General features: G+C 39.1%; 1 protein-coding gene across 11 annotated transcripts in view; it reads left to right on the top strand.

Moving 5' to 3' along the window:
• Nucleotides 1–23,168, top strand: part of USP54 (ubiquitin specific peptidase 54) — a 102,475-nt gene that overhangs the window by 45,938 nt on the left and 33,369 nt on the right. For 9 of the 11 annotated variants that reach the window (XR_008823893.1, XM_056351702.1, XM_056351695.1 and 6 more), the window contains exons 2-7: nt 2,957–3,808; nt 6,471–6,563; nt 16,860–16,994; nt 19,321–19,434; nt 19,598–19,680; nt 22,023–22,128. Coding sequence is in view for 10 of the 11 variants with exons in the window: in XM_056351702.1 (XP_056207677.1) it covers nt 3,662–3,808; nt 6,471–6,563; nt 16,860–16,994; nt 19,321–19,434; nt 19,598–19,680; nt 22,023–22,128 (678 nt within the window). In the remaining variant the exon portion in view is untranslated. Of the gene's footprint in view, nt 1–2,243; nt 2,404–2,956; nt 3,809–6,470; nt 6,564–13,730; nt 14,037–16,859; nt 16,995–19,320; nt 19,435–19,597; nt 19,681–22,022; nt 22,129–23,168 lie in introns of those variants that run through there. The other 2 variants (XM_056351699.1, XM_056351703.1) reach the window with 2 other exon arrangements.

The raw sequence follows: 23,168 nt of genomic DNA, 5'->3' as shown, positions 1-23,168 counted from the left end.
CATACAGTAGCTGAAGCTTTTGAATCTGTCATCTGGGATGTGTGTGTTGTGGGTTTTTAAATTTTTGTGTGTGTGGTGGTTTTGTGTGTGGGTTTTTTTTTTTTTTTAATACAAGACTTAATGTGGAGCTGCAGTTGTTGTCATCTAATATTAAAATGCTACAGAAGGCCGGGAAACTCCAGTGGCAATTCAGTTGTAGGGGTTTTCCTTGTACTATGAAAAAGCTGTTGGCTTGTATGTGTTCTTAGTCAGGGAGTGGTCTTTCTCAAAAATTTCTGTAATCAGAAACAGTATATGAAAATTATTTCTTCTCACTTGTAACTATATAATTCTTTGCTGCTTGTAGCATGTGTCATCAAAGTGTTACCATGATTCTGTTTCAGAAAGTAAATTTTCTTTTGTCTTTAGTTCTGTTTAGGAGGCTTACACACTGAGACGGTATCTGGGAGAAGTAGCATGTTTTGAGAAAATCTGTTGATAGGCTTGTGCAGCAATAGCTGCCTTTGTCCTTTACAGATCACTGCTGTGTTCTTAGCAATTGGTTGTTGGGTGTTTAAAGTATGAGAGGGTTAGTTTTTACTACTGATGGTTCATCAGTGGTGGTGGAAACTAAGCAGGATATTTTAGTAATGACAGTTGGTTTTTACAAAATTGCCTTTTTTCCTAAAAAAAAAAAAAAGCAAGGAACTAAGTAAAAGCAGTAAAACTAAGTAAAAAACTTAGTAAAACTAGCTATAGCAGAAACTAAGTGGGTCTATAAACAATTCATGTGAGTAGTGTCTTAAATATATTTCAGATTGATCGGGATTGTATTTTGTAGCTATTATGTAATGTCGGTAAGTTGGGGTTTTTTTTTGAGGCTGGCCAGGTGTGAAGCTGCTCTTTGTCTCCAGAGTTCTGGTTTGGCCCTAACTGGCTTGTTACCAGCTTAAGTGTTTTCTGCTTGTTCTTAGCTCTGCAAAGGCCATGTAACCAAATGAGCAAACTGAACTTGCTCCTGTGAGCGATCTTGGCAAACACGTGGTAGGAAGCCAGTTTGTTAAGCCTTAAGCCTGTGCAAATGCAGTGAGAGTGGTAAGCTTGCACGGTTACTGTGAGAGTCCTGGCCAGCTTGCAGTAGTCTTGCTGCAGTGACAGGCAAACTGCAAAGCCTCTAATCTGATTCTGGTTCCAAGGCAATAAAAATTAACAGAAAAAATGTATTCACTTTGACATAACTGACAGAGCTTGGCCATTTTGAGAGCAGAATCTTCTTTTGAAGTCCACTCAGTAGGTGCTGCTCACAGCTGTGCATCTTGGGCATGTTTTGGATTGTATTTTCTGTCTTTTTGTAGGTGCTGTGGAAGGGAGAAGACAGAGTGCTTGGCTCCGGGGTTTTTGTGAGGTAGCAGAGCCTGCTTGCCACAGCTCATTCTACACAGTGTTCTGCTCCATCTCTGTGCACGGACTTAGCCACCTATTGCAGGTGGTGATGGTTTACTGCGATCCTTAAATTGTTGCTTGAAATTGAATTACCTCATAGAGTATGATTGGCTCATGGTTCATTAAGGGATTGAACAAAGAAAGGGGGCTGAGGCTGAAATTGCTTTGAAATGAGTCCTGTATACGTTCAGCGCTCAGGAATGTTGTGCGACTGGCATGGTGATGGTCTGTGTCTGCAGGCTTGCAAGCACATCTGAAAATTCTGCACAGCACGCTGGCAGCCAAGAAGAGTGTTCATCTGTATGTAGTTATTTGCCTGCCTTACAGCAATGCTGAGATTTCATTAATAGTTGTAGAATGAGTTTAATAGAAGTACAAACAAAATATTACTGAAGGGAATGGGTTAGGCTGCCGTAACACATTTGCAGATGTTGAGGAAGTTCTTGCTGTGTTTTGACAGGAGGTGAAGAATTTATAGTTGTGTGGAAGGTGAAAGATGCGCCTTCATGGATACCCAGGGTATCTTTTAAGGAATTATTCTCTTAGTTAATTTTTGCTGATGCACAAACTCTGTGTCTCTGTTTTGTAGTGACTTCATGCTACAATTACTACTTCAGTATATATGGAATAGAGTCATCTTGCTTATACCAACTGTAATAGGTACATTCAGTCGTTGTTATGCCTATCGAAAGTGGGATAATCTTAAATGTCAACAGGAATATCCCTGGAAAATACTATGCAGTTGTCTGTAAAGTAGATGCAGGTGGGCTACACTTGCAAGAGCTTTAAAAGATGTTTTGCCATGAATGTTTTGGTTCCTGTGTCTAGGAATTTCTTAGATCAAATTCTTTTTTTAGTGAGGCGAGTGGAAAAAGAGAAGTTGTAGTGGGAAGAACAGTTTCTATGGAATGATTCTTCCAGCTTCTTCAGAAGCATCAATGTCTTTTGGATGACATTGTGGATCCCACGTACCTAGATGAAGTAAGATTTTCTAGAAATACACATAGATTCTGATTAAGAAAAGTTGGACTGTGTTGTTCTGGAGGAGCTGAGGGCTGCTGAGTCAGGGGTGAGCCATGTGCCTTTGTCTTCCCAGCCTTCCAAGTTCAGTTCAAAATCACAGCTCTAGGGTGGACAGTGTGCTAGTGCATGTTCACAGAAACACAAATCTTTGTGCTGCTGTTTGAATGACTAGGAGATCTTAAAGAAATCTAACGCTTCAGGATTGTAAAGCATATGTATAAAAGCTGCCATGGAGTTCACATGAATGTTGTGGTTTATTTTTTTAATCTAACTTCCTTCTTAATCCTTCCAACATGTTCCAGCTCTCTTGCTTTTACATACTTTTCTCAGAATTCTCTGTTCTTTTCCATGTTATTTTATTTTTTGGGTGGAGGAAGGTTTGTATTTTTTGCTTTCTCTCAGAAGATTCAGTGTATTGTGGGAGGTGAGGCAACACTGGTCTTGGCAGAACACCGCAAAACCAAGAGAGTAATTAAATGACGCAAGCCTTTGATTATTTTTCTCTCTCAAGCTTTCTGGCACGGCTGGGCATTCCGATTGCAAAAGGAGGATCAGGAGAAGAAACTTCTAAAGATTGAGCACAGAGTTAGAACTGTATCGAAAACTTTTTGCTTCTTAAAAGCTCTTCACTCTCAAGTCCTTGGAGTTGCTGCTTTTCCTCCTGTGAAGACAATGTCTTTTTCATCACCTAAGACAGATGTAACTGAAAGGGAGCTGCCAAGGTTTTATTTTGGTTTTGGTTTCTCCGCTCCCTTGCTAATTGGATTTTTCCCATCTTCTGCAGGAGGATTACAAAAGGATTAGAGAAGCTGGGGTTTTGGGGGTGTAGGAGGTAGCTGTTGTTTTTCTCCTCTCGATCCCTGGACCTCCTTAATTTGCCATTTGTTCCCTGAAGTCACTGCCTGTTTGGAAAAGGGAGAAGCAATGTAACAGATGAACTCGCATGACCATGGATTCCTCCCGTTTGCAGACTTTCTATGTAGCTGCTTCTAAAAGAGAGGCTTGCATACATAAGCATCAAATGAAGAATAGCATCCTCAGCTGGATTTAAAAGAAGCAAACTGCCTATGTCCTGATGAAAGGATAAATTCTGTTTAAACTGTAATTTAAAGAAGATTGGATGTTGTTCCAGTTTTGAATTTTGGTGAAAGAAAGGAAGGGGCTGATAAGTCAAATACCAGCCTAAATCTGCATACTCTACAGTTGAAACTGGAAGATGTCTTGGAAAAGAAATTACTTTTCTGTGGGTCGGGGGAATGTACAGGGCATGTTTACTCCACGAAATACAACCTCAATAGCACCCAGTAAAGGTCTCAGCAATGAACCAGGACAGAACAGTTGCTTCCTCAATAGTGCACTACAGGTAAGAGCGCAGAATAAAAAATGTTTCTGTCTTCATCCTCTGTCTGTTGCAGTATTTCTTAGGCTTGACTGTGCAACAAATATATCCAATCTCAACTATGTAATTGTTTGTGGGCCTAGATAGAATAAAGGTACATTTATAAATGCAGATTAGTTGAGTTACAGAACAGCTGTTTTTTAATTTTCAGGTTTTCCTGGTGAGATCAACAGCATTTGCATAGTCATCACCTAGTGTACTTGAATCTCTTGTTGGTATAAACTTGTAATATGTCAATTGAAGATGAAGATATATGTAGAAAATTTATTTTAAAATAATAGAATACTGCATAGCTTGCAGTATGTCTATTCCTTAAAAGTATGTTTTAACTTTTTTGTTGAACCAGTCAAGTTCAAGGTTTGATAATACACAACATCCTTTTTATATAGTCCAATTTTCTTTGTAACTGCTGATCTTGTAGCCTAGTTTAGGTAATTAGTCTTTACCTTTTGATTAAGAAGCAAAACCCTTTTCCTGTGTCAAAATTTAGTGAAGTGTTATGGCTGCTGTAGAGGTATTGTCACCATTTAGATGTTTTGAATGTCTGACGTTTGAGATCCAGTCCATCCGGCTGCAGGGTTTTAAACCCTTTCTCCACATCAGTTTACATCTGTTCATATGACTTGTCTGTGTAGCATAGACTATGTCATGGTGTGGGTTTTTTTTCTTTTTGCACGGGCATGATTGGGTTCTCGACTAACTTCAGCCTTCAAGATACTCCTCTGATGCAAGTAATACAAACACCGGTGGCCCTCAATAAGGCTTAAAATGCCATGAAATACAGGGTTTGGTACAGAGAGAACTAATGATAAGAAAAGTGGAGTTTCCAGTGATGTACTGTATTTATTGAATCTGTTAAGTTGTAAGGTGTAATCCCCAGCTGCCTCTTAATACTGCGTTACTGAACTTAGGTTAGGACTGACCAGAGCCTAACACCAGCTACATGTCATACATGAAGATGAAAATATATGACCTGACGCTTAATCTTCTACATAAACTGTTTCCTTCTAAAGTTCAAGAGAAATAGGGTACCAAAAATATTCACAGTCAAAGCTGAATTAAAAAAAAAAAAAAGGCAACATGGGAATAATGTCATAAAACACATAGTTCTGGGTTCTTTTATCTTAATTTTTTAACATTAAGTATTAGTCTGAGAGGCTTTTGAATGTTTGTTGCTCCTTACTCTTAAGTATTTCTGTAAACATTCAAGATAAACTCTAAAGGCAGTTACATTGAAAAATTGGACTAGTTCCTAAATTTATTATTTTTTTTGTCCTTTTGTGAAGTCTGCAGTAGTTCTTCAGGAATGTTGTGTATAATCAGATGGTTCCAGGGCTTATGTTGCCTCCCAGGCCTTTAAGTATAGGGACAGTTTGAGTATAAACATAGCTATGACAATTCTGAAATTTTGGGAAACTTTACAGATTAAATATTCAATAAACGTACTTTTAAATATGATTTTAGATAACATTTGTGTGCCATGGTTTAGTTAACAAATTGTTCCATCTGGAAACACTTCTTGAAACCAGCACAACTTTTATTCAGAGTGCTAATTTTTTTTTTCTAGCCAGTTGCTCTGGACAAATTAATCAGAAATAAGAAGTCTGATTCCTCTGTTTAAGCTAACGAAGCATTTAGCCAGTCACATGCCAGCCGGGACCTCGCTGCTCTGGCCGGAATCTGGCCAGACGTGATTTAGGTCAGGGCTTCTTTCAGTGCAAGCTTCTGCCTCCTGAAAGGCTGGTTGCTCTGGGGCTTACAGGAAAGTCCAGTTGTTGCAAGTGGAAGCTGAAACAGCCAGGACCAACCACATTTATATATGAGCTGACTGTGAAACACCTCAGAGATCAGCGTTGTTGCTGTTTTACAGATAAGATTTTATATAATTGCCCAAGATTGCACAGACCTAGTGGAAAAATTTAATAATAACATTTGGTGGTGCTGCTAGCAGAACATAAAAAAGCCTGCTTGGTTATGTGTGCTGTGACCATACCTGGCCATGTACCTGGCTTTACCAGCATACTTTTCCTGATAGAAAAGTGTAACTGCCCACACAAGTTAGGGTTAGAAATCTGCCTGTAAGCATGGCATATAAATACTTGGCATAACGGCTTGTAGTAATTTATTGTTTTGACTTGCAGGAGCTTATTAGTGTATATGCTGTTGGTGCTCCATTTTTCCAGCATTTGGGCTTTGTACACAGAACAAGGAGGCTGCCTGGGAGGTGGGAGGGTGGACGAGTTTCAGCCCCAGCAGTTGGTGGGGTGTCCTTGGCATCTCTGCCCAGCCCCCACAATGGCTGGTCATGGTGCCAGTGCTGGGGAGCAGTCAGGGCAGGTGCTGTTTAAGATGGAACTGCCACATGGACAAAGAAGTGAGTTTTTTTAATGTAAAAGCATATGGCAAGAAATTCAGAGGGATGTCCTACTGCGAATTAATGTATGTGAATGCTACTTGACATTAAAATGCCAACTTGCACTTAGATAAAAGGCATCCCATTTTAAAAGTGATGTTCACTGACATTAACGTACTTCTGGGATTATTTAGCATGTGCAATTTAACTCAGAGCTTTATATGTAGATTTTATATATTCATAAAATTGGCTGTGTCCCTTTTTGTGTTTCAGGTTCTTTGGCATCTGGACATTTTCCGCCGCAGTTTCCGGCAAATCACAACGCACAAATGTATGGGTGATTCTTGCATCTTCTGTGCTCTTAAGGTAAAAGTTGGAAACAAATTAAAACCAATGTTTAAAAAAAAAAAATATTTCTGATGTTTGATTAATATGTGTAATCAAGCTTGCATCTGGAAATGTGAGAGCAAAGGTAAATCTGACAGGTACTGGCCCTCTCATAGTACTCTTATATGTTACATAGTTATGTATATATAAATATATGCATAATGTATAAAAAATATATACATACTCTTATATGACATAGACGCTCATAGTACTATTTTGAAAATATGTTCAAGCTAATAAATTGTGAAAATACTGTAGGTAAAGTTTCAGATACAAGGCCTCTTACCAGTAGAGTGCAGATAGATCATTGTGAGCCTCTATGTTGTTTGGAAGATTAATTAAGCCGGTACAACATCAATTTGCTTTGTTTTTTCTAATTTACCATTTAGTTTATAAATATTATGCTGTATACAGTTAGCATGCTCTTCAGAAGTTACCTTTTCCTTCAGAGCTCCTTTAAACACCAGCATGGAGAAGGCTATTTAGCTTTAAGCCTTTCTGTTCAAAACTGTTGATTATGTGAGACTAAAAGGTATTTTCTACAGTAAATATTGATGTCTATATTATATGGCTTGGCTTTTGTGGTCTCTGCTTTAAAAAACATCAGTTCTGTTTGCAGATGTAGATACAATAACTGACTGTCATGGATGCTGCCTGGACAGTAAGATCTAGATGCTAGCTCTGGTTCAGAGTGCTCTTACAGACTTGAGTAAAGTGTGATCCTACATCTCAGTTTGTCTCTACCCATTAATTTTTAGTGCTTCTGGCTTTTTTTTGTGCCTTCCTTTCTAAGTTTTGCTACTTCAAACCCACGGCTCCCTCTAACCTTGTGGCATAAATGGATGTGATGTAAACACGATGAAAATACCAGCTTTAATCTTCCTGAGCAGTGTTTTTTTTCTTTCTGAAATTGGAACCGAGGCATTTTCTTTGATCACAAATGGGTTGTAAGATCCAACTAAATCTGTAAATTAATTGTGGGAGAATTTATTGTGTCATGAATTCTGTGTGCAGTAACGAAAAGGACAGACAGCATGTCTTATAAATATGGCAAAATATAGAATGCAGGGTTTAAATTAGGATCACCTGAAGTTCACAGGCAATATTTATAGTATAATAGCTGTCTTGGTACTGTTAAGTGACTTTACTGGTGCTCTGGTAGAGACAGGCTAGAAATGAGTTATCTGGTGAGTTCCTGGGCTGTTATTAAGGGGCTTTCCCTTACAAAAGAACAGCAAAGTGGAGATTGTTAAGGCATGAGAGAAGATAAGTGGCTTCTCTCTGAAGGGAAATTTGTCTCAAGACTTATCTGTTGAAATGAGGAGACAGGATGGTATTTACAGCAGTATCATTAAAAGAGCATGTAACAGTGGGTTAGGAGCAAGATAGCACATCCAAAGTGAGAAATACAGCTATCCTGACGAAGATGGAGTATTAAATATATCCCCTTCCTTGTAGGGAAGTAGCAAGACATAGGCATGATCTGGTTTGAGTACATTAAAGGTCAGTGAGATAATTTGAAGCTGATTTGTGGATCATGCCCTCCAGTGTTGCCAAGTGAATCTTTGGTAGCTGAGATGAGAAAGGAAAGAAAAGGATTTAGGAAATTATCATGAATGTAAGCTTTTGCTGTTCTGGTGTTTAACCTAGTAGCAAGATACGGCAAGGAAATACCGGGAGATCAGACAGGTTCTGCCATGTGAATGAAAGTGGACTGGACTCTGAGGCAGAGTTGAGAGGTTTTAATATAAAGATAATAGTTAAGTCTTTTTTTTCTTTTTTCTTTTTTTTTTTTTTTTGTCTGAATGAGAGTACTGAAAAAGAGGAGGGGAAAAAATACAGGAAAAAGAAGAGGATGAACCTTTGTGGAACTGGTATTGAAAGAAGAACTGTGGGCAAAGAGGCATCTGGATTAGTAGTACCAGTATGAGAGGGGAAAGTGCTACATTAATACTGGAATATGACAGGATCTCTGAATATGTGTATTAAAAGCAGACATTAGGTCAGAGAGTGTTTAGTTTTGTTGATAAAATCCTTGGTTTTGATGGCTTGCTGAAGTGTACAGTATGCTATTATAAACTTGGAAGTGACAGGTAGAGTGGCAGATTTCACAAATTTTATGCGTGCAGCCATATGCTTATCTTTTAAATTAAGCAGTCTTTGAAAAAAGTTGTTGCTCTCTCTTCTTGCACCCAGATATCTGCAAGGTTTTTTTTGGTTTGTTTTCTGTCTCAAGTTCTTACCAATGCCATGCTTAGTCAGAAGGTGTTACAACCCTTAGTTTCCAACAAAGCTGTAACGTTGCACCAGATCCTCTAGCATTTTTGCACATTTTGGAAAACTTCCATTTGGTTGAGTACAGAATTCCTATAGCTCACAAAACTCAGTGTGCAATGAAAAAGTCTGAAGAAATGTGCAAACAAGTAAAGAGTTATCTGGACAAGTATTTCTGAATATGGGCAGTAACCAATACTTGACAAAGTAAATAAACAAATTCCAACTGGCTTTAATCCAAGCCAAAACATTAGTATTTTCTCTTTCTACAGTCTGTTCTTCATGGGAAACTTCAGTGTGTTCTACCCAAGCCTGTTCTAGAGAGTTTACAGACTATACAAGGAATACTAATAAAAACTATACAAGGAATAGAAATATATAGAAATTTTTTTAGAAGTTACAGAACTGTTGTATTCCTGGTTCCGTTATGTTTATAAAGCAACTCACAATTTCATGTTTTTCTCTGGGTGATGTTGTGACAAGTTTCTACCTTCATTAGCTTGTGTAAAGTGATGTGTGTACATAAATATTTGAACATTCACCCCCATTTTTGTGTTGTAATCAAGTCAAATAATATTGTAAAGGTGAGTAATAAAGGGTGTCACTGTAAGTGAAATTGGGGGTGCAAACCTTCCCTTGCCCCCCCAAAAAACCCCAGACACCAGAAATATTGGTTGTTTTGCTTGCATGCAGCTGAAAAGGTAGGGGTGCTACATGATGAAGGTATGCATAAAGGATAGCCCCAGACCGTGGAGATGGTCACATTCATCTTCCTAAAACTTAAGCAGGCAGTAGATGGGGGGAAAAAAACACGCTGTTTAAGGTATTTACTTGTTCTCTGCTGCCCTCTGGATCAGTGTTCTCAAACTGCTCAGGCCCCCCCCCCCCCAAAAAAAAAAAAAAAAGTCTGGCACATGCTATGTGTGAGCTTGTAAAAGACAGATGTGATAATGTGCTTAACATGCATCTAATGCTGCAAGCATCACCAAGAGCATGTTTTGTGTCCCAGTGCATTAGGATCATGCCTTCCCTCCCGTGCTCACCTCTTCCTTTGCCCCAGCCCTTCTATCTGGAAGCCTTTAATTGTTGTCCTGCCAGGGTAATGCTGGCTTAGCCTCCAGTTCTTTGACATCCTTTTTCTCTTGAATCTTGCCTTAGGCTTTGCTAAGATGAGGGAGAAGATATGGCTGGATCCAGTGGGAACACAAGAATTTGGAGCTCTATACCATGTGAAAATCTCCCATTAGGGTCTGGGGAGAGGTAATTAGCCTTGCATGCTGTCAGGTGGATCTGCCCCAAATACCTGTCCAGACCGAGCAAGGTGGAGGCAGGACGTGTTTACTCATCTCCAAAGCATGCTGGCACGTTCAGATTTCAGGCTGGCCTGGAAAAGGGCTAATACTTGGGGGGAAGTATTGCATTGCGCCCCCACCCTCCACTCCAAATTCCCTTCACAGGATACCCAAGATCTCCTGTGCTGTGCAGAGGGGATTCGTGCTCTTCCCCAGCTTTGAACCATTGCTCTAAAGGCAGCATTCTTGTCCCATTGACTTTAGAGGAAGATAGTCTCCACTAGGCTAAATTTAGCCTTTGAATAGAAGTTGTGTTTTTTCCACACTTTCTTGGCTTGCTGCAACTGTTTCTAGGGATTCTGATGTCATGCACAGTATTTACTGTAAATGCTCAGCTAGTTCTATAAATATTACTTGTAATTTTAAATTACCTCTTAAAAATGAGGGATGATAGGACAGTGATGTCATACTTGATATCAAACCACAGTTTATTTTTGTACCACATTGAAGACATCCATCACACAAATTCTTGAAGTGGTTTTAAAACTTGCCTTGATACCTGGCTATGTTTATGTGGCTACAAAATGAACCTTGAAATCGTTCCAGACGTACATTTGTTGGTTATTTTGAGGGAACCTTGCATCAACAGCTATAAAAAGAAAAGGGAGAGCTGCCGGCTCTGTGTTGGAATCCCAAGTGCTGTTTCTTAAGATGTGGCATTATTTAAGTGGGTTTTTTTCAGTGCGTAAGCTGTCCTTAGCACTATGTGGTTTGCCTGCTGTAACACTGGAACAACTTTAATTTTTTATTAATGTTGAAGTTTACTGTGTTCTGTTTTGTTTTCCTTTTTCTATAGCATGACTTTACTTTGGTGTTTGTTTATCACAGCTGGAAGAGGGCAGGAAGAGGGAAATCCGTCCACTGTACTGAGCATGCCACAGAGAGTTTGTTCTCCTTCCAGGGATTGTACTGGGAGCTCCATAGTGCCAGGATATAGGACAGAGTGTTTTTTGTAGTTCGCAAAGAAGAATGCTCTATTGATTGATAAATTCCAGTAGGGCTGGTCTTTTCTGTAATTTTGTCATGTGCAACAAAAGCAGGAAGAATGTGAATTTTCTGTGTAGAAATGATGTTGTTGTCTAAGGTGAAAAGTGACAACAATAGGGTATTAAGAATGCTTGAAAGAAGTGGAATGACTAGTTTGTGGTCCTGATTAGCCACTTTATTGAAATGGAGGGTTTTGTTATGAAAAGTTCATTATATGGTTGAGACAACAAGTTGCTTGCAAAGATTTCATCCTCTTGTTTTGTTCTTTTTTTCCAAATCAGGATAGTATTTCGGGGTAAAACAGTAGTAAAAAAATGTAAAATAATCAGTTTTATTGTTTAAATATTTTTTTTGGTTGGCACTTGTAGTTGACTGCCTGACAAATAAACCAGCAGCAAGTATAGTTTCTTGAGTCAATAAACTGGTAATTGAAGCTTCCAAATAATGATTGCCTTTTTTTATCTTGATAGATCAGTTAATAAGTTGTCACCTAGTTGATGTGGGCATGCTGTGATTTGGGTTTCTTTTCCTGCCACCCTCCTAAACTCGTGGAAAGTGTATTTTTATTTACTCCTTGGTAGCAGCCGGGGTGCCTGATGTTACAGTCTGTTGGAGACCGTATGTTAATGTTTAGAGCATAGCGCAAGTAAAAATGGAAGAGAGACTGTAAAAGAAAGGAATAAATGGAAGTCTAGATTGATTGTTATCAGACTTGGAGGTTAGAAAGAGACCCAAAGATGCAAACCCAAATAGAGCTAGAATTTATTGCACCCTTGAAGGTGAATATAACATGAAGAAACGTGGGGAAGAAATGTGAGCTAGTGGAAATACTGTGTGTAGAAGCTTATGTGACTGAAGGGGAGAAAAGTGACTTTAGCAGCCAGAATTTTTATTGAAACAGGCTGTTGTACGGAGCAAGATGCTCTAGCAGAAGAGTGTCGTGTTCCAGATGAGAGAATAGATACTGTAGACAAGAAAAAAAAAAAAGTCCAACAAATGGAATGGAGTAAGAAGGGCATGCTATTGAAATGAAGAGAAAGTTGTTTTTAAACAAAAAATAAAAAACAAAACCCCCGTAAAACAAAACACAAAACCCCAGAAACAGTTGAGTGACAGCACAAATAATATTGACATATTGAGCAGTGAGAAGGATGAGGATTTGCCATGTTAATATATGTAGCTTTTGCTAAAATGCATGAACTGTTAATGCAGGGAATACTAAAGCATTTGGACAAGTATGTTTTGTTCTTTGAAGGAAATACCACACAACTAGAGCTGCCGTGATGTGCCCATCCAGAAGGAACTTCTGCACAATGCTGCAAGAGAATAATTAGTTCTCAGAAAGCTGCCAAGGACACAGCTCAAATTTACAGTGCATGGGCACTGATCTGATTCAGTAGCTGATGCCTGTTTTGTCTTCAGCCATCAGTTTATTCTTATGCCAGCCTGCTTCTACATGCTTGACTAAAAAGTCTTATGTGCATGTATATAAAGTCTGGGGTTTGTTTTGTCAGTATGGCTAGGTACACATTATAGATTTCGATTTACCCCAAATAAATGGAATACTTCTGGTGTTCTATGATCGTGCATGTGAATTTCAGCATTCTGAAATGGAAAGCCAGGTTTTATCTTGAATATGAATTTAACTGGAGTATGATAAAGGTTCCTTATCTCAAACCTTAAGTTGTTTTCTTTTGAAGCTCTAGAAAATTTGTTGATCCCCATACTTCCCAAACTGGAGGAGATTATTTTGGGAGACCACAGACTGCAAGCTTTTGTTCTGACATATGTCAGGAGCCCAGGCCTGTGGTAGAGAGGACACGAAGCTTCCATCTACAAAACTAGGAAAATGCCTTCTGAATGGTAATAAGCCAAGTGAGGCCCTACAATAGATTGCCTTGGATGGTTAAGGAATTTCCAGATTTGGATGCCTCTGAGAGCAAGCTGGTGAAAGGTCAACTATGTAACTGTAGTTGATCTTGACTTGGTGCTTGGGGAAGGAGTAGATGCAACTAGGTGGACTTTGTCAATTTATTCCTCTTGAAGGACTCTTCTGCTTACTAATTCTGCAGTCTCTGCTACCCTTTCCAGACCTTCAAAGATCTGTAAGGAAGAGGATATGGAGGGAGATGGGCTGCTTTTTTATTATAGGCCTCGGGAATGCAGTGTAACCAGAAGGCATACTTGCTGTCTGAAAAATCCCGTCCTCATGCTGTTCTCTGTCATGGTTTGTAAGCTTACCAACACGCCAAGAATAGCTCATCAGTGTAGAAATCAGTGCTGCTGCTGCTACAATATTAGTAATTGTTCAGATTTTATGCTAAGGTTTGTTTGTTATTGTTTTTAGTATTGCATCATTGATTTTAGTTACTAAAAACTGGTAAAACCAGAGACACTTCCCTTGTTCTTGAAGCTTTTAGCAGTGTCTGTTCATCCTGTTGCTGCTGAGCTCATTTGTCTTGGAATGTAGCCTTTGAGAGAAATCATCAGTGTGTGAATACACTAATGGGGTTTTCACTATCTTAAAATTCAGGTGAAGAAGTGTTTGAAGGAGAACAAAGTTTGAATGTTTCATATATAAAGTTCTCATAAAGTTCCAGAAGCACTTGGAGAAAGCGTGTCATGAAAACTCCTGGGGCAGAATCAGCAGTGCTTTCCTGGTCTGCGCCCAGCTGGCTTTCAGATCTGTATGTGGAACAAATGCTAGTGATTAACAGTATCACTCAAGGGCAAGACCTGGAATTAAGGAGAGAGATCTGACTTAGATAATGTAGTGATGAAACTGCAGGAAATGCCACACCTGTCCATCCTGCTGGGACAAGAAAGACCTGTTCTGAAGGTGAGCAAGGAACCTATCTTGAAAAATCAGGAAAAGGGAAACCAACCCAACCCCTCAAAAAAAAACCCAACCAGCCCCAAATGCCCCACCCCAAGAACCCCAACAAAAAACAACCCCCACTGTGTTCAAAATGCTTTTGACTCCATTTGAGGTGCTTTTGGGACTTCCTACAGGCACTGTGTTCCAAACTGCATTGTGCAATGACATAAGATTTGATCTTTACTAGATTAAAATGCACAATTACTCACTGGTTTTAAGACAACCCCCCCATCTAAATAAGTCATTGTGTGATATGCCATTATGAATTTTAGGAAGCATTCTGTTATATAGTGTTGGGATCTTCTGCTTCCTGATTTTACATATTAGAACTCTTCATGGAATTCATTGGTGTTACTGACTTATTTTTGTTCTGTGATTGTGGCAATAGATTTCAGTTTTCTGCTGTATTTAATGTAAGTTTTTTAGGTGTAATTGTCAAGGCTCTAATTATTTCATGATACAAAAGAATTTAAAATGCAGAATCTTGTGAAAACAATTGCTTATCATCATCAGGATCCCTTTTTCCTTCCTGATCTCTGTATGTTAACTAGTAGGTACATTATGGGTAATAGTAAATGTACTATTTCTTTAAAGATGGAGATTTGAAACAAGAATTTTGGTTTGCTTGCTTGCTTCTCCTTTTACTTAGTTTGGAGCCTGCATTGATTCTCTCCTTCCCCCTGCAAGAGTGCAGAGCCATTTCTAAGCTGTCATTGAAGAAAACGAGGTCCTGTCCATCAGTTATCTGCAGTGAGGTTGCGTGCCAGGCCTTAGGCGAGTTGTCTCCTCCCAGAACTATGAAGTGAGATTGAGGATAACCAGAATAAACACATTTCTAAAGCACTCTCAATGTTTTCAATTGCTCTTAAGTTATTTAATGTAAAGCACTGAAGCAGGATGGAATTAAGGTTCCCTGCTTTTTTTAAGGTCCACTGAAATGAGAAAGTTTACTAACAAAACTTGGTCAGTTATTGGAGTGACAGAAATGGAAACCAAGGTAGTTAAGTACAGAGACTCTGTCATTATTTTTTTGTGTATGGGTATATATACAAGGTAACTGAGGAGAGGCGTTGTTCCTAATTCATGGAGTGTGAGACTTACTGCCTCACAGCCTTCTCTTCATCACTACTTTCCTCTTCATGATTTTATACTCTAATAAAGGCAATATGAAAAGAGCTATGGGCTTCAGCACAGTGGGCCCTCACCCATGAATGAGCACCTTAAGGACTACCAAAATAAAAACAGCAGCAAAGGGAGATGGGCATTTTACATCTCTATTAGATAATATGTCAACATTACAAAAGGTACAATTCCTATGACCAGAAAGGGGGGGGGGGGGGGGTGCAGAGAGCCTAGTTTGCTGGCTGTGCAGTGACAGCTGTCTTTGCACTCTTTCAGCTTCCTCAAAGCAGCTGAGATTGTGATTTGGCAAACGTCCTCTCCTTTACGTTCTCATTTCCTGATAAGAAACAAATAAGAATAGAGAAAGATTTAGATTGTTTATTTCCAATTAATACAGATCCCAAGTATGCTGGGGAGAAGCATTCTGTAATTAAGGGAGGAAGGGATACATGAGCCAACATTGCTACAGATTCTCAGTATAAATGTGGAGGAGAACCAAACAGGCAAACCAGTTTGAGGCTGGCTTTTTCCTTGTTTGACTAGGTTTAGAAGGCAGAAAAGCCAAGTGGTGCAGTTAAAGATGATCCTTCTTTCTCTTGCAGTAAGAATGGAGCTTTTCCGCAATCTTTAGGGAAATGGCAAGGAAAAGTTTTTTAGGAAATGACAAGCAGGATTTTGAGATTGACACTGATAAAGGTGGTTGCTGGTCGTATAGGAAATGAGGTAGAAAGTAGAGCAGAGTGATGATGGCAACAGAATGGTCTTGTATGAAAGTAAGGGCTAGAAGTTCTTACTTAAGCTGAGGATCTTGCATACAGATTTATGTTCCTGTTTTTGTAGGAGGGCAAAATGAAAGTTAAATATCTGTTCAGAAGAGCTCTTGGCTATCTCACATGCACACACCCACATACAAAACTGGGTTTTTAATCAGTTGGGAATACGTACTGAACTTTTGTACATATAACCCATGCTTCAGATGATAATGCGTCATTATAGAACTACTCGTCCTTGCAAATGATTACCCAGATGACCTGTGAATTACAGTTATGAAAATGCAGGTTTATGGCAAAGGTAAGCAGCTGGTCATACGTAGGAACTGCTATTCATGTCATGCCTTTTCCCTTCTGCATGCTAAACCGAAAATCATCTGATACCCACATGGACTTTTGGAAGGTAAATTCTTTAAAGAGTGCAAGCAACAGGTTGTGGCTATTTAAGGGTGAAGACATTTGGAAAGAGTTGCTTGAAAGAGGAAAGAAGGCAGCATGTGTAACAGGAAGGCTGCTGAACTGGGAGTGAAAAAGTGAACTGAAGAGGGAGAAATAGAAATAAAAAGTGAGGAAGTTTTGGTGTCCATTGTATTTGCTTCAGGAATCAAATTTGGTGGAAGGTCCAAGGGGGATTGATGCTGAGGGGAAATTTACCCCAAAGCTCCTCATCCTCCTTTGAATATGTGAAAGGAAGGGAAGGAATTCACAAAGTTGCGTATGATTCCAAAGGAAGAACTCTCAGGATTTTCTCTTGTAGCCCTTGTACAATACAATACAAACATCTGTGTGTTGCTTGAGCAAAGTGAGTTAAAGGTTTGCTGTTTGATTTCAGATAACTTGAGTCATGTTTTGAAAATACAGTAACTTAACTAGCTTTTTGTTTTATTACTAGGGTATCTTCAACCAGTTTCAGTGTAGCAGTGAAAAGGTATTGCCTTCTGATGCCCTGCGCACTGCTCTTGCAAAGACATTTCAGGATGAGCAACGCTTCCAACTGGGCATCATGGATGATGCTGCAGAATGTTTTGTGAGTATAACTGAAAGATGGTTTGACAGGCAGAGATGCCCCACATCTTTTTTTTTTTTTTTTTTTTCCTTTTTTTTTTTGTCTTTCCATTTCTCCCCTCCCAAAATTCCATGCATGTGTAGCCTGTGAAAGTCCACGGAGAGATCCGCAAGCTTGAAGTGATCCAGGGGGGGAATGAGTATTTGCTTTGAGAGTCATCACTAATGATTTTTGAATGGAAACATTAATGTTACCCATTTTTACAGTTACCTTTGGGTATGTACTGCTTGCACTCTCAAGTGTGTCTTGGATATGAATTGTAATAAAAATTGCACTGCAGGAATGATCCAGGATTCTCATTTCAAGGATCACCTCAAAAGGGTGAAAGGGCATTTTGTTTGCCCTTTATTTTGAAACCATGTTTTTGCAAACTCTGGCTAAGGGAAAGTAAAAATAAATAAACCAAACACAGCCCAACACAGTTGTTCATGTTTGTAAGTTGAGGTAACCAAAAGTAAAATAGATCATTTCCAGATATTTCTGTTGCTGTATTTGTAAACACTCTGACATTTTTTTAGTCTGGTTAGCCCAATAGTGTGATTGGGAGATGGCTCTGACACAAATTTTACATCCCTAGGTTTACCTGTGTGCTTCCTTTTTTATATTCAAACTCATTCTTGTATCCATTATGTTAAGATTTTATTCTTACCCATATTTCCTCCTTTTCCCTCTTCAGTCTCCTAAATTTCTTTCATTTATTTAGGAGGTATTTTTGCCTTACCGACCTACTGGCTGCTCCCTTTCTTGGAAATGATGGTGTCCGTAGGGTGGCCCAAGTGTGTTTGTGTATGCTGCTTGTTTGTTAACAAAGATGTTAATTCTTAACCAAAATATAAATGTATTGGATTTACTACTGCAAGGCAAAACTTCTCTCGGGTAAAGCACCTATTGGAGTAGAGTCCTTTCTATATGTTAAATTTTTCTTTTCCTACACCTACCTAATTTGACACTCACACTGCAAGAAATCACAGGAATAGGGTAAATGCATATAGCTATTGTAGTTCTCTTAAACTAAGCAGACTGATAACAGGCTTATAATAACCCAGCGTATCCTGTGTTTGTAGAATACTAACACAGGAAAATTATATAGTTTAATGAGCTCACTTAAAATATAAGTAGATGATGGCAATAAAGCCTCAAAGTGAAATAAATTACATCAGCCTACGCAGCAGCCCCTGTGAGCACAGTTATATCGAATAGGTTTTTTTTATGCAGTACAACACTCAAATGGGGTTCTTTATGTAGTAGAACATGGGAACTTTTGGTTTAGTTTCGTCCTTGAGAAAGCTAATCTGAATATCCCATCTCGTACTGCTGTAGGTGTCCCCACAGCAGGTTTGTTAGGTTAACTGTACTGGCGCAAGGATGGTTAAAGTGGGGACATGCTCCCTTTTGAGGTGTTAAGCTTTAAGGCAGAGATAATTCCATAGCTTTTCACTTAGTTAACCTTTTCAGCCCTAAAGGCAGAGATTTAATTTAAATGCCAGAAGACCTTAGATAGTAAAGTTCAAGGGAAATTGCACGAGGTCAGAGCTATTTTGCCTAATAATTAATCTTGACCTGCTTGTTGCAGATCTATAAACCAAATATGCAGCTCATAGTGATAGTGAAGAGAATGCTGCTGGAAGGGGCATCAGTAGACTTTTGGCACCCCCAGATTAACATTGGCAACAGTGGGAGGAGAGGGAACTCTTAGGACAGGAACTCCTGGGAACTTGGAAACAGATGGAGCTGTCTGAAATAATACCTAGAAGATGTTCAGTGCTTTTGTTTCATGCAGAATGTAGTCTGCCTCTTCATTTATTAGTTCTCTCCCTTTTTGATAGAATGTAGGTTATTTGCCGTATTTCAAAGCCCTTCTGGAACACAGAAATTGATTTGGGTTACTTGGGGTAGATGAAGAGAAGTTAGTGGCAATCCAGTGATTTTAAAACTGCAGAGCTGCTCTGCCTGTTATGTTTGGTCAAATCCATTGGTGCTTGAGAATTGAACAGAATAATCACTGACAGAATCTTCAGTTGTGCTAATAAATAAAGTAAATGGTTACCTGACACAGCATTTCAAATCAGAAGTGGTAGCCATTTTCTTTTGTAGCAAAGAAATGCCAACTTTTTTGTTTCCTAAGCAACTTTAAAAAATTTGCGGGAGCCTTCTGTCTCTGTGAACAACACTTACATTATTGTATCTGACATGCTTTTGTGATTTATATGTTAACTTTTGTCTACATTTGAAATGATCTAATGATTTTTTTGGTGGGTTTTTTCCTTTTTCTTCTCTCTTTGGCTAGGAAAACCTGTTAATGCGAATCCACTTCCACATTGCAGATGAGACAAAGGAAGATATTTGCACTGCACCACATTGTGTTTCCCATCAGAAGTTTGCGATGACCTTGTTTGAACAGGTGAAGTGATGATACAGGCTTTATACAAATCATCAGTTCTCAAGTTTCAAATTTGCATTCCTAAGACATGCATTGCCATGATAAAAAAGATACAAACAGAAGTGTTCCTGTGGAAACATACCTGTTTAATCGTGTCAATGTATTATGTTTTCTTTCTCTTCAGTGTGTTTGTACCAGCTGTGGTGCCACCTCTGACCCGTTACCTTTCATCCAGATGGTACATTATATTTCTACAACCTCACTGTGGTGAGTTGGGATTTTTACAGGGAAGAGAACTTCTCTCTCCCCCCCTCCACCCCCACCCCTCATCCCCCTTTCCCTCTCCATACTGGTATTGTGGTTCAATCTTTACCTTCACAAGATAGAACATGGTTAGTTGAAAGTTGGTGGGGCTTTGATAACTATGATACAGAACATGAGGGCTTAGTGGAGCAGAAGATAGCAGTTCAGGCATGGATCAGTGTGTCTGCTTGTTTATGATTCTGGATCTGAAAACTGTAATGGCAAGGACTTGTGTAAGTTTTGAAAGACCTTAATATGTGAGCAGGTGAGTTAAGAAGAAAAGAAAAATAAAGAAGAATTTATGCTGAAAAGGACCTAGTCTGTCCTCCTGTTCAAAGCAGGACTAACTTCAAAGCTAGATCAGGCTGCTTGGGATTTTCTGCAGCTGAGTTTTGAAAGCATTCAAGGACAGAAATTCCATGACTTCTCTGGGCTGCCTGTTCCAGTACTTAGTGACTTGGTGTGGATTTTTTTTTTTCCTTGTATCCAGTCACCATTTCCCTTTCTGCATCTTTTGCTTCTTGTCCTTTCTGTTTGCCTCTGCAAAGAGTCTGGATAATGTTCAGCTTGTCTACCAGCTTTCGGCAATGTTGCTCCTCAGCTGTTCGTTGCCCAGCCAGTACTGCTACACTGAGTGTGCTCTGTCCAGGGTGCAAGACTCTGTATTTTTCCTTTACTGAATTTCATGATCTTCCTGTCAGCTCATTCCTCCAATCTGTCAAGATCCTTCTGGGTGGCAGCACTCCCTTTCTGTGTATTGACTGCTCCATCCGGTTTGTTGTCATCTGTAAACTTGATGTGGGTGTGTTCTGATTCGTCATCCAGATTGTTAATGAAAATCTTAAATAGCATCGGCCATGGTATTAAATCCTGAGTTAACAGCACTCTAAACTGACTGCTGGTTACGTTTGAATCCTCTGAGCCTGAAGGTCCATCTGGGTTTTTGGCTGCATTGTATTCTACCTGTGCAGTCCACACCTCCTGATTTGGCCACAGGAATGCTGCAGATGATTTGGAAACCTTGCTAGGGACCAAATGATAATTAACTGCTCTTGCCTCCTCAACAGAACCCATCGTCTTATGATAGATAATAAAGTAGGTCAGGCATACTTTGCCCTTGGTAAAGGCATGCTGGCTGCTCTGACTCACCTTCTTGTCTTTCATATGCCTGGAGATGATTTCCAAGGGGATTTGATCTGTCATCGCCCCAGGTGCTGGAGCGAGACTGACGAGCCGGTAGTTCCTCAAATCCTTTTTCTTGGATGGATATATAGCTCTTGCTTTTTCTAGTTGTTGGGGAACTCCCTCATTAAAGAAGATGGTGCACAGAGCAATAGCTCTAGCTCTGTAGTAGTTCATTTCAGTGAATGCTAGAGAAGTCTTCTGTTAGTAGATGGCTGCTCAGTTAAAAACTCCTTAAATCTGATCAAGGCAGGAGTCTGTTACTCACTTCTGTCTTGAAATTTTGATTGAGATGAAAATTTCTCATGGTTTGTTGTCACCCATGTGAGACATGTAGTTACAGAACCTGAAAAATTTGTCTTGAAAACTACTAGTTGCTGTTCTCCTGCAGACCTGTGTTAAAAGCTGCCACTTTACCAGTGTGTCAGGAGTATTGTAGAGCGTTCCCCCTTGTGCCTGCTACCTGCCATTCCATCGAGCTGCAGTTTTGCTTTAGGTTACCGACAGGCACTGTGTATCAGAATATGATTTATTAGAAAAACAGCAAAATAAGTATTTTAATGGTACTCAACATTTTATATTAAATATCTCAGTAAATCTGATGTCATGCAGTGGTTTTCAAAACCACCAATAAAAAGTGATATATTTATTTACCTTTTAAATCAATTTAAGCTTTAACATGCTTTGAGCACTAGTGTTCTTGTGTACTTACTGTCATCTTTCTTTCAACTTGGACAGTGAAATCAGTTGGGTACTGTGCTATTTTTTTGTCCTTAGTTTTATTATTAAGGAAGTGCTTTACTGTGCTACTTCGCTAGGGTTGTGGTTACTGAAGAAAAGCATTTTGAAATCCAAGTATTTATCAAAATGCTAAAGCTTGCTTTTAAGATGTAGATTTTAAGCCAAACTATAAATTATTCCTATTTTTAAGTTTTACTGCAGTATTATCATGGAAGGTGTAGCAATTCACGCTCAATTATGTGATTCTTCTGTACTACAATATTAAATATAGAAAGTGGTGTGGGTTTTAAGGTTCTTTTCGTAAAATTTAACTAAACTTACTTAATGTGGGTTTGTGTTTTACTACTAAACTTTTTTTTTACTATGCTTTCTCTATACTGAAGCAACCAAGCTATTTGTATGCTGGAGAGACGAGAGAAACCCACTCCAGATATGTTTGGAGAGCTACTACAGAATGCCAGCACTATGGGAGACCTGCGAAACTGTCCAGTTAGTATCCTTAGTTTTTCTTTTGGGGGGAAAGGACAGGACAGAAGAAGCTTAGTAGATTACACTGATGTGTACCTTTTAACTCATGAGAATTTTCAAGGTTTAGTTTGTCATAATGGTGAAGAAGATAGGTAAGAATGTTCTTTGGGTTTTAATTCAGCACAGTTATTCAGTGAAGGAAGGGAAAGATGACTGATACTGAGCACTTCTTTGATTAGATGCAAGTAGCAAGAACAAGAATAGACACAGTGTTTGGATGGAAACTAAAAATGTGATTTCTAACTCTGAAACCTTTGAAAAAAGGTGATGAGGGGGAATAAATTGGAAATGCTTACATTGCTCCCAGGAAATAGCCACACAATCTATTCCTGTTCAAGCCTGTGTTGCTGCTAGAAGCACCTATCGTAGATTTGCTGTTCAGCTTCACTGAGGGTGGGTGAGGTCTCCAACACTAGCATTACATAAAGCTGCAATTGTGCTGCTTTTATCCTATGATGAAAGTTCTGGCATCTTACCTAAAGAAAAGGAAATGACAAAGAATTTGGAGGCTGTATGGTTTTTTTATAGATTTCTGTATGTTGACGGTGGTTTTGATTAGCTAGACTTTTTAGAGCAGTATTCCCACAGTTCATCCAGTTTCTCCAGTAATTATTTCTGTAGAGTGTAGTGTGTTTCATCTGTAATAACGGCATGAGAAAAGTAGTACTTATTTCTTGTAAAATCTTGTTAGCAGTACCATGCTTGGCACAGATAGCGGAACTTTTGTACCAGTCACTGTAATCGTGTACAAGATCAGTTGTTTTGCCTAGATAAGCTTCCATTCACCTTCATTACTACCTTTCAGTGGAGTAAATTGAACTGTTGACCAAACTGCTGTACCTGCAGCATAGAGTCAAAATGTTGGTGGGAGGGGAAGATAAAAGCACTGCTGCTTTCCACTGCCAGAGAATATCCTGATGGTGAAAGGCTTGTTAGGCTACACAGTATATCTGCAAGAGCTATGCCAAAGGCAGGAGTTATCACAGAAAATTTGAGGGAGT

This window comes from Falco biarmicus, chromosome 9, assembly GCF_023638135.1.
Source record: "Falco biarmicus isolate bFalBia1 chromosome 9, bFalBia1.pri, whole genome shotgun sequence".
NCBI lineage: Eukaryota > Metazoa > Chordata > Aves > Falconiformes > Falconidae > Falco > Falco biarmicus.
Note: the sequence above shows the minus strand (reverse complement) of the source record. Positions and strands in the feature narration are given on the sequence as shown.